The sequence below is a fragment of the Chrysochloris asiatica genome, unplaced genomic scaffold, assembly GCF_000296735.1.
Source record: "Chrysochloris asiatica unplaced genomic scaffold, ChrAsi1.0 scaffold00116, whole genome shotgun sequence".
NCBI classification, from domain to species: domain Eukaryota; kingdom Metazoa; phylum Chordata; class Mammalia; order Afrosoricida; family Chrysochloridae; genus Chrysochloris; species Chrysochloris asiatica.
This window is the reverse complement of record NW_006408634.1, coordinates 6411874-6427524: the sequence shown is the minus strand read 5'-3', so window position 1 is coordinate 6427524 and position 15651 is coordinate 6411874. Positions and strand designations below refer to the sequence as shown.

Below are 15651 nucleotides of genomic sequence, written 5' to 3'. Positions count from 1 at the left end.
GGACAGAGACCCAGAGAGAGAGGGGGACAGAGACCCACCCAGAGAGAGGGGGACAGAGACCCACCCAGAGAGATGGGGACAGAAATGCAGAGAGAGGAGGGGCACATCCTAGCCACCATGATCTGGGATCGACCCAATGGTACCCAACAAGACTGATGAGAAGCTGGGGGTACCAGCTCCATAGATGCAGAGTAGAGCAGGTACCCCAAGGCCTGGCCCCAGAGACCCAGACTGGGAAGGCAAGAGTTGTGGAGGGCAGAGACAGAAAACAATGGGGGGCTCCGTAGAAGGCTCAGGGTGGGGGGTGGGTGAAGGTGAGAAAGGACCGCAACTGTCACTGTGGGCCACAACCAGGGTCTGCTGTGGGGACAAGGACCGGGGAAGTTGGGAGTCTCCAGCTAGAAGGGTGAGTGAGGAGCAGGTGGGAGGGGATCAAACCCAGGACCTGCCGGGGTTCAGCACATACCTGGTGGGGTAACCCACCCCCATGCCCACTGCTGGGGGCTCCTTCATAGGGGTGGAGGGAGGTCTGCCGGTGGGTGCTGAGGGGCTGTATGCCTGAACTCCGTGTTCACAGGCGGATCCGAGGCAGGGACACAGGGGGACAAGGGGTGGGGCCAGCTCAGAGCCGCAGAGGGGGAGCCAGGGAGGCCAGCCAGGCTAGGCGCTGGGCTGCAGCCCAGGCAGGCCAGCAAGGAGACAGTGGCAGGGACACAGAAATGGGGGGCAGGGACAGGCAGTGGGGGACAGAAGAGACAAGATGCAAGACATGTGAGGCAGAAGTAATGGGCACAAGAGACGAATGGAGTTCTGTGGTGCACTGGGCTAAGGTTGCAAATGAAAAGGTTGTGGGTTTGAGCCCACCAGCCACTCTAGGAAACTTGAGGCGGGAAGTCTACTTCCGTACAGATGACAGCCTTGGAGACCCTCAGGGCTGCTTCAAACCCATCCTCGTCTGGGATCAACTCAACATCACCCAACAAGACTGATGAGGAGCTGGGGGTACCAGCTGGGGGTACCAGCTCCTGAGATCCAGAGTAGAGCACGTAGGTACCCCAAGGCCTGTCCCCAGGCTGTAGGTCCAGGACAGCTCCATGCCAGATGTCCACCCACTCTCCTCAGACGATGTGGGGAGGAATCAGAACCACACACTTGAGGCCTCATTTGGGCCTTTTATTGCCCCTCCGGAGCCCCTGGCCTCCCCCACCCCACCCCACAGTAGCCCCTCACACGAACACCTAGCTGGAGTCAGCCACAGGGGCCAAGCCAAATTCAGCCAGCGACCCATACCTCACACTTGGGCAGGCTACTGCAATGCCCCATCCAGTCCCCTGGGGAGGTCAGGGGTCAAGATTGGGTTCATGTTTTCCAGAAAGGGGTCAGCCAGGTGACACCCACCAGGAAAAGCAGTAGTCAAGTCCTCTGACAGGCAAAGCCCACTGGGCTGAACTGGGCTCAATGGGAGGCAAGGTGTCACTTGGCAACCAGATGGTTTTAGGGTGCTGTTGGTCACACCAAGTATTTTGGTATGATGAGTTATTGGACTAAACCAAGTGGCTATAGAAAGTCATGGGTCACACCAAGTCCTTTAGGACGCGGAGCACAGTCCTTCCTTGTGGGGTGCGGCAGGGTCCAGACATGAATGGTCCCTGCAGATGACAACAGCTTTAGTGCCCGAGTGGAAGGCAGGCAGACAGGGGCCTCAGACGCTGATGGTGCGGAAGACAGTGAAGCCCGATAGGGCGGTGCTGACCAGCACCCCGGGGCACTGCGGGTGCCAGTGTAGCTCCTTGAGGTCTGTCTCGCCCTGGTGCACGAACAGCAGCTGTTGAGGGAGCTCCGCCAGCACGGGCTCCACCTCCGCCTCACCGGCCGCCGGGTCCCGCTCCACAGCCAGGTCCCACTGCGTGATCTGGTTGTCTGCCCCTGACGCTGCAAAGACTCCGCCGTCCTGGGGGTGCCACTCCACAGAGGTGATGGGGGCCACGTGCTGCTTGAAGGTGGCCACTGGGGACCCAGACTATGGAAAAGGACAGGGGCTGGAGGCTTGAAGCACCCCCACCCAGCTCCAGACAGGGCCGCCCAGACCCTCCTGTAGCCTCAGGGTGCAGCAGGACCCCACCCGTTAAGTCCCCTCATGCTGATTCTACAGTTCACCTAGAAATAGGGTCACATCTGCTCCTGTCCATTCCGTACCTCAACATGTGTCATAATTCCAACTAATTTTCTACAGTGACAAATAAAAAAAACAACCAAACTACAATTCCCAGAGGTTCTTGAGGCTACAGACTTAGCTAGCTTGTGCCTCAGAGGCAGATGGGAGTTGTAGTCACCCTCTTTCTATCTCATCTGGCAGTACAGGTGACCCAAAGAAGCCACAACCCTCCCTGTTGCAGTCTCCTTATCTGTATCATAAAGGGGGCAACTCCGGTGGGATGAAATCATCTGAAGGGAAAAACTTACAAACCCAGAAAACAGCCCAAGAGCCTCGGTGTCCAAGGGGCTGCTCAGAACATACCTTGAACTGCCGCAGGTCCCAGATCTTGAGGGCGCCGTCATCCCCGCCGCTGAGGAGGAAGGGCTCCCGGTGGCTCCAGTTGATGACGTTGACGTCTCCGTTGTGGGCTGCAGCTGTGGTGAGCATGCAGGCCTTGCTCGGGGCTGCCCGGATGTCCCAGATGCGGATGGAGGCATCGGCTGAGCAGGAGGCAAATACCTGGGCAAGGCGGGGGCTGAGTGACCCAGGTGTATTCCTGCCGGGGGCTGAGTGACCCAGGTGTATTCCTGCCCCACCCCACCCCGAGGACCAAGAACTCATGGAGACTACCTTCTCTTTAGTTGTCAGGCACCACACTGGAAGTTTGTCCGTGCCCCCAGCCCCTAGAGGAGCCTCTCCTCCATCAGACCCAGCAGTCCTGAGAGCCCCAGCCCCGTGGTCCTCTCACCGTGTCCTCGGTCGGTGACCACTGCAGGTCCTCTACAGAACTTGTGTGGCCCACAAATGGCCTCTGGTCCACATGCCAGGAGCCACCGTCCGTGGGTGTCCAGAGGTGGATATTTTTTTGGCAGTCTCCTGTCAGCAGGCGGCCTACGGAGAGAAGCCACAAGCCCAGTTTGTCCCCCAGCTCGTGGCTCCATAGCTCCCCCACCTCCAGGCACGCTATAGGGTCTCACCTGGCACCCGGGGAGACCAGTCAAGGGCAAAGCCCTCTCCCATGTGGCCGGCAAAGGCAAAGATGGGCTTCACTCGGGCCTGCTCGTCCCGGAGGAAGGTAGCCAGGGCCTGCGGGTCATCCACTACCTGCAGCAGCCGCCGCAGAGCAAACACCTCCACCTGGCCCTTCTCTGACCACACCCCAGCCACTGGCTCTTCACCCAGCCAGGACACCTGTGGGGAACAAGGGGGTGAGCACACTGGGAGAGGAGGTTCCTCAGAGCCGCCAGTAACCTCTGTGGGGAACAAGTCACAACCTGTAAGGCTCACTAGGGAACTGGGGTGTCCCTGCCCTGGGACCACAGCTCACTTCCCCAGATCCTCTAAATGGGGGCTCAGGCCAGCAGCCCAGCCTTGCATCTCTTCGCTTCTGTAGGTCTGCTCCCAGGGAGACCAGTCAAGCTTGCCCTGAGCCTGGATCGCCTCTGCTGAGTACCAGGCTCTAACCGCACTGACCCTCCCAACGTTGCTGCCCTGTGCAGTAGAGCCCATGTGACTCCTGGCAACCCCAGAGTGCAGAGAACTGGCCCACACATTTTCTGGAAGCAGATCACCAAGCTTGGTTTCCAAGGAGCCGCTGAGTGGGTTCAAATGGTCAACGTGTTTGCTAACAATCAAGTGCTTCACCCTTTGCGCCACCCAGCGACTTCTCATTCAAACCGAACAAGACCAGAAGCAAGCCAGGGATTTCCAGCTTCCGCTTCAGCTTCCCCGTCTCCATCTTGGGCCCCAAACTGCCAAGGCTCATTCTGGACTCATCTGTTCCCCTCACACCCCACCTCCAGGCCAGTGATGGTCAAAAGGCGCCTTACTTCCAAACCCTTCTCACTTCCTCGATTGCCCCCACCCACACAACATGTAGCAGCCTCAGGTGTTACAGAGAACTATGCTCCCTTGGGTCTTTATGGCTGCAGGGAAGCTTCATACACAGGGTAGCTGGGTGGCACAAATGGTTAAGCACTTGAGTACTGGACAAAAAGTTGGCAGTTTGAACCCACCCGGATGCAGTTGCCTTGGAAGGCAGGCCTGCTGATTCTGCTTCCAGAAGGTCACAGCCTCTAAAACCCTACGGAGCAGTTCTACTCTGCAAACGTGGGGTCGCCATGATTTAGGAGCTGCTTGCAGACAACGAACAATGATCATTATGGAAAGAGATAGCCAGGTCTTTCTTTCGTGGTGCTACCACGTGGATTCGAAATGGGAACCATTAAGTTAGCAGAACAGTGCATACAGTTCACGCCATCCAGGGACCTGTGTCCTGCATGTCGCTACTAACACAGCTCCTGAATCCCTGCGGACTGTCCCCTTCCACCCTTACCTCAAGGCAATCGAATCACAATAAAACAAAAGCTAGGTCGGCTTGGAACCTTCCAGTAGCTCCCATCCCACCAGAAGACAAAGTCCACATTCCTACGACAGCCAACCAGGACTGAACACCCTAGCCTCCTCTGTGTCCCCAAAGCTTATCACTCTCCCCCGTCTCCTTCACAAACACCCCAGGCTCTCTCCAGGGCCTTTGTCCTCAGGTTCCCTCTTGCCTGTGGACCTCTTTCCATTCCTTGGCTTAATCCCTCACTTCTGATTAGTGGACACTTCCCTAACCATGCTACTTAAAGAAGCAAGTCCACAGAGACTTGGGGCAAGATGGCAGCCTGGGCAGACGTGTACATGGACCCTCTAAGCAAAGATCTGAGAAATACAAATAAAAGATACAGAAGGGAACTCTGGAACGCAGAACTTCCTTAGACAGGTCAGAAAGGTGGGTGGAATGGTTGCTGGGAGGCGAGGCTGAGCAGGAATAATGAAATGGGGAGACTGGCGAATTGAGGGCCAGACGAAGCTCGATCATCGTGTGAGCAGCTTGGGCAGTGAAGGGAGACCTGGCAGAGCAGAATTACTTGGGTGACAGACAGAAAAGGTGCGATTTCTTCTTTTTCCCCAGCTTCCCTGGTGACCAGAAGTGAGGCCAGCTTCTACCCTCATCCACCCCCAGCACAGACCTTGCTCTCTGGGAGTTCGGAGCAGTGGCTGGTAGCCACTGTGTCGCACTGGTGACTGGATTCAGGCAGGCTCAGCTTCAGACTGACAGAGCCACCCAGACCAGCTTTTAACCAGTCACCCTGCCCTCAGGTTCCCTGTGATCCTAACAGACACTGACACCCGCTCTATCAAGGGCCCCCACAAACTACTTCTGGATTGAGTGGCCTGAACATAGATAACACCAAGGCCAATAGGAACTCCATCTAGGGCCAGGGACTAGGCTATCACACCCCTTCCACAAAAACCTCATGGATTCCTAGAACTGCAAGAGCACCCCCAAGATTTCTCCTCTCTGAATCCAACAACTACAGAACTTGTTTTCACAAATAAGACAATCCCACACTACCTAAAGATAAAAAGACAATTTTAGCTCAAGCAAAGGAGATCTGGTAGCGTAGTGGTTACAAATCGGGCTGTGAACCGCAAGGTCAGCAGTTCGAAACTACCAGCTGTTCCGTGGGAGAAAGATGAGGCTTTCTGCTCCCGTAAAGATTTATAGCCTCGGAAACCGGTACAGGATCGCTGAGTCGGAACCGATTCCACAGCACTTAACAACAATCAAGGACTTCATTCTTCTTGGATCAACTATCAACACTCATGGAAGCAGCAGTCAAGAAATCAAACAACATATTGCATTAGGCAAATCTGCTGCACAAGACCTTTTTAAAGTGTTGAAGAACAAAGACGTCAGCTTGAGGACTAAGGTGAGTCTAACCTAAGCCATGGTATTTTCCATAACCTCATATGCATGTGAAAGCTGGACAGTGAATAAGGAAGATCGTAGAAGAATTGATGCTTTTGAGTTATGGTGTTGGAGGAGAATATTGAAAGTGCCATGGGCTGCCAAAAGAACCAACAGATCCGTGTTGGAAGAAGTACAGCCAGAGTGCTCCTTGGAGGCCAGCATGGCCAGACTTCATCTCTCATACTTCAGACATATTGTCAAGAGGGACCAGTCACTGGAGAAGGATATCATGTTGGTAAGGTGGAGGGTCAGAGAAAAAGAGGAAGACCCCCAACAAGATGGACTGGCCAAATGGCAGCATTGATGGGCTCAAGCTTGGCAACAATAGTGAGGTTGGCCCAGGACCAGGCAGTGTTTCGTTCTGCTGTGCATAGGGTCACTATGAGTTGGTGCCGACTCAATGGCACCTAACAACAACAACAACATGCTTAAAGTTTGTTTGTCATTTGTTTGAGTCATTCATTCTCTCTGTGTTCCATCTGGCGAGGTCCATGTGTATAGTCGTCTGTTATGCTGTCTAAAGAAGGTATTTGAAATAAACAAATCACTGGTTTTGCAGAATTCTATCATGTGTTCTCCAGCATCATTTCTATCACCAAGGCCATATTTTCCAACTACTGGTCCTTCCTCTTTGCTCCCAACCTTTGCATTCCAATCACCAGTAATGAGCAATACATCTGATTGTATATAATCCACAAAATACATGTACACAACAACACGTGCACACGAATACTGCTCAACCATTCAAGATCAAAAGCGTAGGCATTTACCTAACGACAAAATCAAAGGGTGGGGAACGAAGGTGGACTGGACACAAAAATCACAATGAGAAGTACAATAACCGAAGGTGCATGGATGGGACTGGAATCACGGATAATAAACCAAATATATGACTTGCTGAATGTCAAACTGATGCTCTACCCTGTAACCCGGAGTCCTGGTGTGGCAATGTAGGATAAGCACTTGCTGTTAAGTACTGTCGAGTCGATTCTGACCCACAGCGACCCTCTAGAGGGGATTCCAAGGAGCAGATGATGAGCTTGAACCACCGACCTTGCAGTTCAAATGGCTTTGCAGTCTGGTGCATTAACCCACAGCGCCACACCAGGACTCCAGGATAAACACTAGGTGGGTTTGAATCTCAAGGCCGGTGGTTCAAACTCATCAGCTGCTCCTAGAAAAACCTATACAGAGTTCATAATGAGTTGGAACCAATTCAGAAGCACCCAACACCAACAACCCTGCAAGCTTTCACTCAATTTATAATAAAAAGCGAAGAAGTAAACGTCACTATGAGTTGAAATCAACTCAGTGTTAATGAGTAGCCTACACAAAAGTTAAGAGGAGATACCAGGGACACAGGGGAGGGGTTCAGAGAACATAAAGGAGGCTCACGGGACTCTCTGTACCCGGACTCTGTTGATGCCGCCATAGTGGGGCACCATGGCCAACTCCAGCTGAGGCTTCTTCTCTTCTTCATCCTCTTCATCTTCTTCCTCCTCCTCTTCATCGCTGCCTTCTGAGGGTGGGGGCTTCGTCCCATGCAGATTGTGCATCTTCAGGATCATCAGTCTGGGAGAGAGCTCGAGGTGAGGCACTGGGGCTGGGGGTGTGTTAGGGGCTTGAAGGAAATGGGGTCTAAGGCAAGAGGATCGAGAGACTCTGAGGTTCCAGCTCCCGGGAGAGCCTCCAGCCTTACTCACCGGTTGCTCTGGGCACTCTCAGCCTGAGTTCCAGCGCACAGATAGAGGGAGAGGGGAAGCTCAGTCCGGTTGTCTCCCAGGCGATCCCGGACGATGTCGAAGCTGAGACAGGGGGCACCTGGGGATGGATGGAGGATATGGGAGGTTAAGTTGGGGCCGGGGAACCACAAAACCCTTCTCCCTCTATTGTGGTTGTTGTCAGGCGCCGTGGAGTTGGTTCCGACGCATAGTGAACGGTGCACAACAGAACACACTGCCGGATCCTGTGCTCTCCTTACACCCATTCAGCTTGCACCGTTGTGGCAACCCTATCTCGTTAGGATTCTTCCTCTTTTCTGCTGACCCTCCACTTTACCAAGCATGATCCTCTCTTAGACTCCAGCGTTTAAGTCCAGAGAGCAACTTAAGGGCTTAGGGCCAGCCATTCCAGTGTCCGCATTCCTCAGGACCCAGGAGTCCGGGATCCCAGCCCTACCGGTCTGCGCTCGGTGGTACAACACGTAGGCTTCTTCGTCCATAACCAGCTCTTCTCCCTCACGCAGCGGTGGCCCCCGACCGGGCAGATAAACCTGGGCTGGGCCTTTGGACCCGTTGTCACCAGAATCGGCCTCCATAGGTTCCCCGCTTTCACACGTGCGCCGCCTAGCCTTACGCGACGCCATCTTCGAACCCGCTAACGGCCGACGCTAAATAAGAGCGTCACTTCCGAGTGGGAGTCCGCCGCGCTGCGCTGTTACCTTGGAAACGTCCCAACTTCGCCTAGATAAGGGTGATGGGGGAGGGGGATAAGGAAAACGAAGGTGACCGCGTTCGGAGCAAGCGAAAAGGGCTTACATGGAGAAACTACAACTCCCGTAAGATTTTGCAGCGCTCGGTAACATCACAGTGGCGTGGCCTCCTGGGAATTGTAGTTTTTAGGTCAGTTTCATTACTTCCTGGAGGCGCTCTGAGATCTGACAGCTTCTTCCACCTTTGATCTCCAAAGCGTTCTTTCTACCTTGTTAATTATTCATGAGATGCAAATATGTGCTCTTACTGACTTGAAGACCAGGACTCATAAAGACCGTTTCGTTTCGTCTCCCCCTCCCTGTTATGTTAGCTTTAATTGATTTCAATAGATTACAAGGTAGATGTGATAAACCCCCTTTGCCATCAGCGGATTCTGACTCATAGTGACTCTGTGTGGGGTTCCCAAGGTTATGGAGACAGCCTCATCTTTCTTCCATTGAGCGGCTGGTGGGTTTGAACTGCTTACCTTGCAGTTAGCAGCTAGTGCTTATTCCACAGCGTTATCAGGGCTTTTTAGACAAGATTCCACAAAGTTTGTGGAATCTATCCCCTATGGTAGTCACTTGGCAAGCCAGGTGTGCATACTGTAACTATGGCCCAAACCAAAGCAAACCCATTGCTAACGAATGAATTCCGACTCATAGCGACTTTATAGAGTCCTGGTGTGGCGCCGTAGGATAAAGACTCGACCTCAGGGTCCGTTGGAACCTCAGAGTCACTGGTTTGGACTCACCAGTCGCTCCTCAGAAACCCTGTACAGGGTCGCTATGAGTCATAACCGACTCGACGGCATTAAACAAGAGCAACAACACAGTGACCCTATAGGACAAGGTACAACTGCCCTGGACTGTAATCTTTAAGAACGCAGGCTGCCACATCTTTTTCCAGCAGGGCGGTAGATGAGTTGGAACCGCTAATCTTTTGTCTCACAGCCCAGCTACTTACTTACTGTGCCACCAGGGGGCGCACTTAATCAGAGCGTTCACCCCACTGGAAGCCGCTATTACAAGTGCTAAGCTCTCTTTACCACCCATCAGCACCAGGAGTTGGCTAATTGGCATAATGAAGTCTTAGTAATAGGTTCTCATTGGTGAGAATAATGGCATTCAAGATGTGTGGGATTGGCTGGGATTTATAAGAGCCTATTTCCTGGCTTGTATGTACAGGGTATTAGGAATCTAGCAATCCTTGTTGCCTGTACCCCTAAAAATGGAACTCTTGATTTGATCATAAAATGTCTTGTATCCAAGATCTCTCTCATCCCTCTCTCTCTGAGTCTCAATAGAGCAACATCAAGGGGAGATGAGAGAGGACACTTGCCCCCAGGTGCAAGTCTAAGGGGATGCAAGATCAGGCTTCACAGTGAATCAATCGATCTCCCTTAAGAGGTGGGAGAGCAAATTGAGATTGCCCATGGATACTTGGTATCCTTACCATACCTCTGGGTCTCTGGCCCCCTTTCTGTGGGTCTGTCTCCCTCTCTGTGGGTCTCTGTCTTTCTGCGTCTCTGACCCTCCTCCCCCTCCCCACCCCTTGTCTTTTCCTGTGATCTCTTCCTTGGTGGGACTTTTCAGTTTCTGTTTCCTCCAGAAAATTTGAGGAGGGGGCTAAGACACAGACACGGAGCTCACGCTCGGACTCAGGAGGCGTTAAAAACATCATTTATTCCAAACACTGAAATGTGGAACAGGATTGTGGGAAGGGAGGTTGGTGGTCAAGTGTGAACTCCAGACCCTCTCCTCTACCGCCCAGCCCCAGACCCGGCTGGGGACCCAGACAGAGGAGGCTTTGGGGGTCTGGTGAGTCATTACTGCAGGGTGGCGAATACAGGTTGGATTTAGAGCAGATGTGGTTGGGGGCACGTGGGGCTGATATGGCGGTAAGACTGGGTGGGAAGTTTGGGCCTAAGGAAGTGTGGAGTCCCAGTGGGTGTGGGGAGAGAAGGCGAGGCTTCCGTTGGGAGGGCGTCCTAGGTCACAGTACGGGAGAGCAATTGAGGGGAGAACGGAGGGCAGGGAGAGTCAAGGTTTGGCGTCAAGGGTCCCAGTCTAGTCAGGGCACAGTCTGGGGGTCGGGTCACAGTTTGGGGCCAGGGGTCACAGTCTAGGGTCGGATGACCATTTCAGGGGTCGGAAGTCACAGTCTGGGGTCAGGGGCTTCCGTGTGGCGGGGCCAAGGTCTGGGGTCACAGTTTGGCGAACGCGTCTCACAGTTTTGAGTCCCGATGGATGAAAGGTTAAAAACGGGCTTCCCCGGAGGCGTAGCTGGGGCCGGGGAGCTGCACAGTGATGTGGGGGCCGCGGCCCCGGGCGTTGGGGTGGGGCGCGGGCATGGAGTGACCATTCCCCACCTCCCACCCCCACTGGTGAAGTTAAAAAGCCCTTGTCGGGTTTTAAAAAAGTCCGGTGGTCTGATACCACTGCCCCCTCGCTTTCAGCTGGGTGAGTTGGGAGGCAAAGTCCCCACTCCGACTCCTGGTTCACCCAAAACGAGGGCGCTCAGGGCGTGGCTCCAGGCGGGGTCCGGCCACTTCTGTATCTTCCCTTGCCAACCCCACGCGGGTCCCATCCACACCGTGCGCCCCCTCGGGCCGTGGCCTGCGCTGACCGAGGGGGAACTGGGGGCCCAGGGCCGCGTCATACCTCGGACTCCAGACTGGAGAAGTGTGCTGAGCCCCGGCGGGTGCCCAACTCCCCGCCCCGGTGTCTCCGGTGGGGCGCAGTGGGCGGCCCCCAGTGCGCGGCGTGTGGGCACCGGCGTGCGTGGCGCGAGGGCCCAGTGAGCCGGCGCGCGGGGGCGGCGCGGGGGCACGAGCTGAGGTCCTCAAGCGAGCGCGAGGTGGGCGCGGGTGGTGGGATGTCCCAGCCCGGGGCGGTGTGCCGATGCCGGTGCCGGTGGTGATGCGGGGCAGCGGCTGGGGCGGCGGGCGCCCGGTGCGAGGCCCGCGGGCGGTGAGGGTGTGGCCGCGGACACCCACAGCGGGCTCGACGCCGGGGCGGTGGCCCAGCAGCCCAGGGTGGGGGTGGGGGTGCCCACCAGCCCCCGTCCAGGCCATCGTGCGAGCAGCTGAGATGACGAGGCGGCGGCAGCAGCTCCAGACTTGCGCAGTGGCGACAGTGCCAGGCGGCTGGGCCGCTGCGCGGGGGCAGGTAGTCCCAGCTGCCAGCACGCCAGCCCCCGAGCTTGTCGACCGACCAGTAGCGGCCCGGCGGTGGGCCCAGGCGCTCCGCGTATGGATAAGGGAAGTCGGCGAACCACCAGGGCTCCAGACCGCCCAGCGACGCACCGCCCAGGCTCTCCGAGTCCTCAGAGTCCGACGGCGATGGCTCAAGGTCGAGGTACGGGCAGGGTGGTGGTGCAGCGCGGCAGGGTGGTGGCGCCGCCGGGGGTCCCCCGCCCGTACCCCCTGTGCCACCCGTGCTGGGACCCAGCAACGGCTGGCTTTCGGGGTCCGAGCGCGGCCAGCGCGTGGGCGCCGGCGGACTCTCATCTTCGAAGGCCAGGCGGCACAGTGGCGGCCCGACAGCGGCGGAGGCAGCGGGCGGCACGGGCGGTGAAGGGAAGCCCCGGAAAGCGCCGGCGGCGGGCTCGGGCGGTTCTTTGTCTCGCACGATGGCAAAGTAGGAGGGCGGTGGCTTCTGAGGGGGCTGCGCAGCCGGTGGGGACAGTGGGCGGCCTGCAGCCCCCCGGGGCGCCGCGCGTGTCTCCCCTAGGCCCAGACCCTGCGGCTCTATGGGGCCGTAGTAGCGGTGAAAGCCGTCGGCTAGGCTCGCGCCTCCCGGGGGTCCCGGGCCCTTGGCACGGCGCCAGCGGTCCACAGCTGCACGCTCACGGGGCACGAAGGGCGCGGGTCCGGGTGGCCGGGCTGCGGGGTACGCCGGGCTGGGCAGCGGTTGCGGTGGGGGTGGGGGTTTGGCTGGCGGCGGGGCGGCCTCAGCGCTGCAGCAGCTGTACATGCCCTGCGGAGACCCGGAAGGACGGTGAGTACAGGGTGCCCTCATCTGACCTCTTCCCCGTCCAAGTCCCCACTCCATCTCTGCATCTCCCCCTTCTCTCGGTTGCTACCTGCATTTCCCCGACCCCCATCTGCACTCACATCCCCGCTTTGCCTGCGTCCCCCCAATTCTAACCATATCTTCCTGCCTCTCCCCCTTCCTCTCTCTGGCTCCCTCGCCAATTGTCCCATTTCTAGTCTCCCCATCCCTTGCCCCATACCCTGGAGAAGGCCAGCAGGAAGTCCATGCGGTGGGTGGGCCCGAGGCAGTGGCGCAGGCGCCAATAGACCAGGTGTTCCCAGGCGAAGACCAGCAGCGAAAGCCCCATGGCCACCAGCAGCATGTAGAAGACGCCCGCCATGTTGTCGATGTCCAGCTTGCTGCTCATCACCTCAATCTTGTCGTTGTGGCAGATCCCGGAGAGCCACAGCCGCTCCAGCATCTCAATTTCATCTGGGGAGGTGGGGACCGAGGTCACCTGCTAGGGTTACCTCCGAGGACCCTCCTCTTTCATGCAGGAACCCCTCATCTCCTTCAAGACCCAGGGCTCTTGCCACCTCCCAGACCCCCACATCCCCACTCCCGCCCCCATCTAGGAAAGCCTGTGCTTGGCCACACCATCCCCCAGGAACTGCAGCAGCGCCAGGTCGATGGGCCTCTTCCAGCGGGAGCCTTTATGCAGCGCGATGCCGTAGCCCGTGGTGGCAAAGACCTTGCCCGAGCCGATGGTGACCAGCTTGCAGCCCTCATCCTTTCGGGCCATGTAGTTGAGCACAGCAGCGTCATAGATGAAGGCGTCCAGCTTTCTGGGGAAAGGGGTATGTGAAGGGTGGGTCATTCCCAAACCTCTCCCTCCTCTTACCTATCTCCATTTCCCACCTACTCATCAACTCCTTCCTGAGCCAGTGACTCACCTCTGTGAGCCTCTCTTTCAACATCTGGAAGTGAGGACCACAGCAATACCTCCCTTCCCAGGTAGTTGCAAAGGTCAGACTGTGCCTGCTGTATTGGGCAGAGTTGTTGTTGTTAAGTACTGTTGAGTCAGTGCTGACTCATAGAGACCCTGTATAGCGTAATGGTTACGAATTGGGCTGCTAATCTCAGGGTCAGCTGTTCGAAACTACCAGCGGTTCCATGGGAGAAAGATGAGGCTTTCTGCTCCCGTAAAGATTTACAGCCTCGGAAACCCTGTACAGGGTCGCTATGGGTAGGAATTGACTCGACAGCACTTAACAACAACATAGGGTTTCTGAGGAGTGTTGCTGGTGGGTTTGAACTACTGCCCTTGCAATTAGCAGTCCAGTGCTGATCCTACAGGGCCACTGAGCTGGATTAACTGTGTCTGGCAAAGACCTTGCTGAAGTAAAACCTACTAGCTGCTCTTTGGGAGAAAGTCAAGGCTCTCCACTCCTACAGAAATTTACAGCCTCAGAAACTCTATGTGATAGTGAGTTGGAATCAACTCAAAAGTAGTGGGGTTTACTATGTAAAGGAGACCTGGCAGCTCGGTGGTTTAAGCATTCTGTTACTGACCGAAAGGTCAGTGGTTCAAACTCACCAGCCAATCTTTGAGAGAAAAATTAAGCTATCTGCTCCCATAAATATTTAGTCCCCAAAATCTGATGGGGCTGTTCTCCACTACCCTACAGGGTCAGGATGAGTTAGAATCTACTCAACAGCAGTGGGTCTGGGTTAATCCACAACTTTGGCTCTATGGAATGTCCTATATACGCTTCCCAACTACAGAACTAAGAAATATAGACTTAGGTTCTCATAAGTCACCCACATTAGGCAAATCTGCTGCACCTCTGTAAAATGTTCAAGAACAAAGATGACCAGTTTGAGGTCTACAAAGTCTGACTGACCCAAGCCATAGTATTTTCAGTAGCCTCATATGCATATGCAAGTTGGACACTGACTGAGGAAGACTGTAGAAGAATCGATGCATCTGATTTATGGTGTTGGAGAAGAAGATTGAAAGTACCATAGGCTGCCAGAAGAGCAAACACATCTTTCTTGAAGAAGTGCAGCCAGAATGGTCTTTCGAATCCAGGATGGCCAGTCTTTATTTCTCAAACTTTGAACATATTATAAGGAGGGAATCATTCCCTGGAGAAGGACATCATGCTTGACAAAGTGGAGGGTCAGCATAAAAAAAGGAACATGCCCCCAATGAGGGGGATGGGAACAACAGTGAACTCAAATGTAACAACAGTTGTGAGGATGGCCCAGGACCAGGCAGGGCTTTGTTCTCTTGTGCAGAATGTGGTTATGAGTCACGGCCCCTAACAACCAAAGTCATTATCCAAAGGGACTCTGGGGGCCCAGAGGTTAAAGAGCTCAGCTGCTAACTGAGAGGTCAGCAGTTGAAACCCACTCAGAGGAAGAAAAATGTGGCAGTCAGCTTCTGTAAAGATGAGAGACTTGGAAACCCTATGGGGCAGTTTGACTCTGGTCTCTAGGTTGCTGTGAGTGGGAACCGAGTCAATGGTAACTGGTTTGGGTTTAGAAGTTACCCAGTTTGTGGTATATCTGGGATGGCAGTCCGAGGGCTCTAATGTTGCTGGTTACTATGGACTCACTCCAGTTCCTGGTGACTTCAGATACAACAGAACGGAACAGATATCCGCTTCAGTGCCATCGTCACCATCCTTGACACACTTGAGTCCACTGTGGCGGCCACTGTACAGTTTAAGTGCCTTCCTCCACCCTAAGGGGGGCAATCTTCTGGCAGGCACGCTATTGGACAACATTCTGGGGTGAGCTCCAGGGTTTTCATGGGTTTATTTTTTTGGGAAGCTGCTTGCCAGGCCTTTCTTCCTAGTCTGTCTTCATTTGAAAGCCCCACTGAAACCTGTCCAGCATGAGTGACCCTGCTGGTATTTGAACTACCGGTGGCATAGCTTCCAGCATCACAGGTCAACACACCGACAGATGGTGGGGGGGTGGGCAGTGGTGGTGGAGAGGAGGAAACCGAGAATACTCCCAAGGGGGAGACAAGCAGTGAGAACTCCACTGCCATTGAGTCCACTCCATTTCATAGCAGCGTCCAGGGTAGAGTAGAACTGCCACAGAGGGTTTCCAAGGCTGTACAGCTCAAAGAGCTGAATTTATCCCACCTGAATTTAGAGATCATCTGAAGAACAGATCTGATGCATTAAACAC

General features: G+C 55.2%; 2 protein-coding genes across 2 annotated transcripts in view; both read right to left on the bottom strand.

Annotated features, from left to right (window-relative positions):
* Positions 1-1702: 1702 nt before the first annotated feature.
* GRWD1 (glutamate-rich WD repeat containing 1) lies at positions 1703-8452 on the bottom strand. The gene is made up of 7 exons (XM_006868159.1): positions 8178-8452; positions 7703-7820; positions 7409-7571; positions 3175-3388; positions 2946-3088; positions 2519-2716; positions 1703-2020 (listed from the first exon to the last, which is right to left on the bottom strand). Exons 1-7 carry the CDS (start codon positions 8362-8364, stop codon positions 1703-1705), a joined length of 1341 nt encoding a protein of 446 aa, XP_006868221.1. The 5' UTR covers positions 8365-8452.
* Positions 8453-10132: 1680 nt separating this feature from the next.
* GRIN2D (glutamate receptor, ionotropic, N-methyl D-aspartate 2D) overlaps positions 10133-15651 on the bottom strand; it is a 58476-nt gene continuing 52957 nt past the window's right edge. The window contains exons 11-13 of the mRNA XM_006868158.1: positions 13105-13292; positions 12707-12939; positions 10133-12450 (exon numbers count right to left, since the gene is read on the bottom strand). Coding sequence (XP_006868220.1) covers positions 11128-12450; positions 12707-12939; positions 13105-13292 — 1744 coding nt within the window. The 3' untranslated portion in view covers positions 10133-11127. The remainder of the gene's footprint in view (positions 12451-12706; positions 12940-13104; positions 13293-15651) is intronic.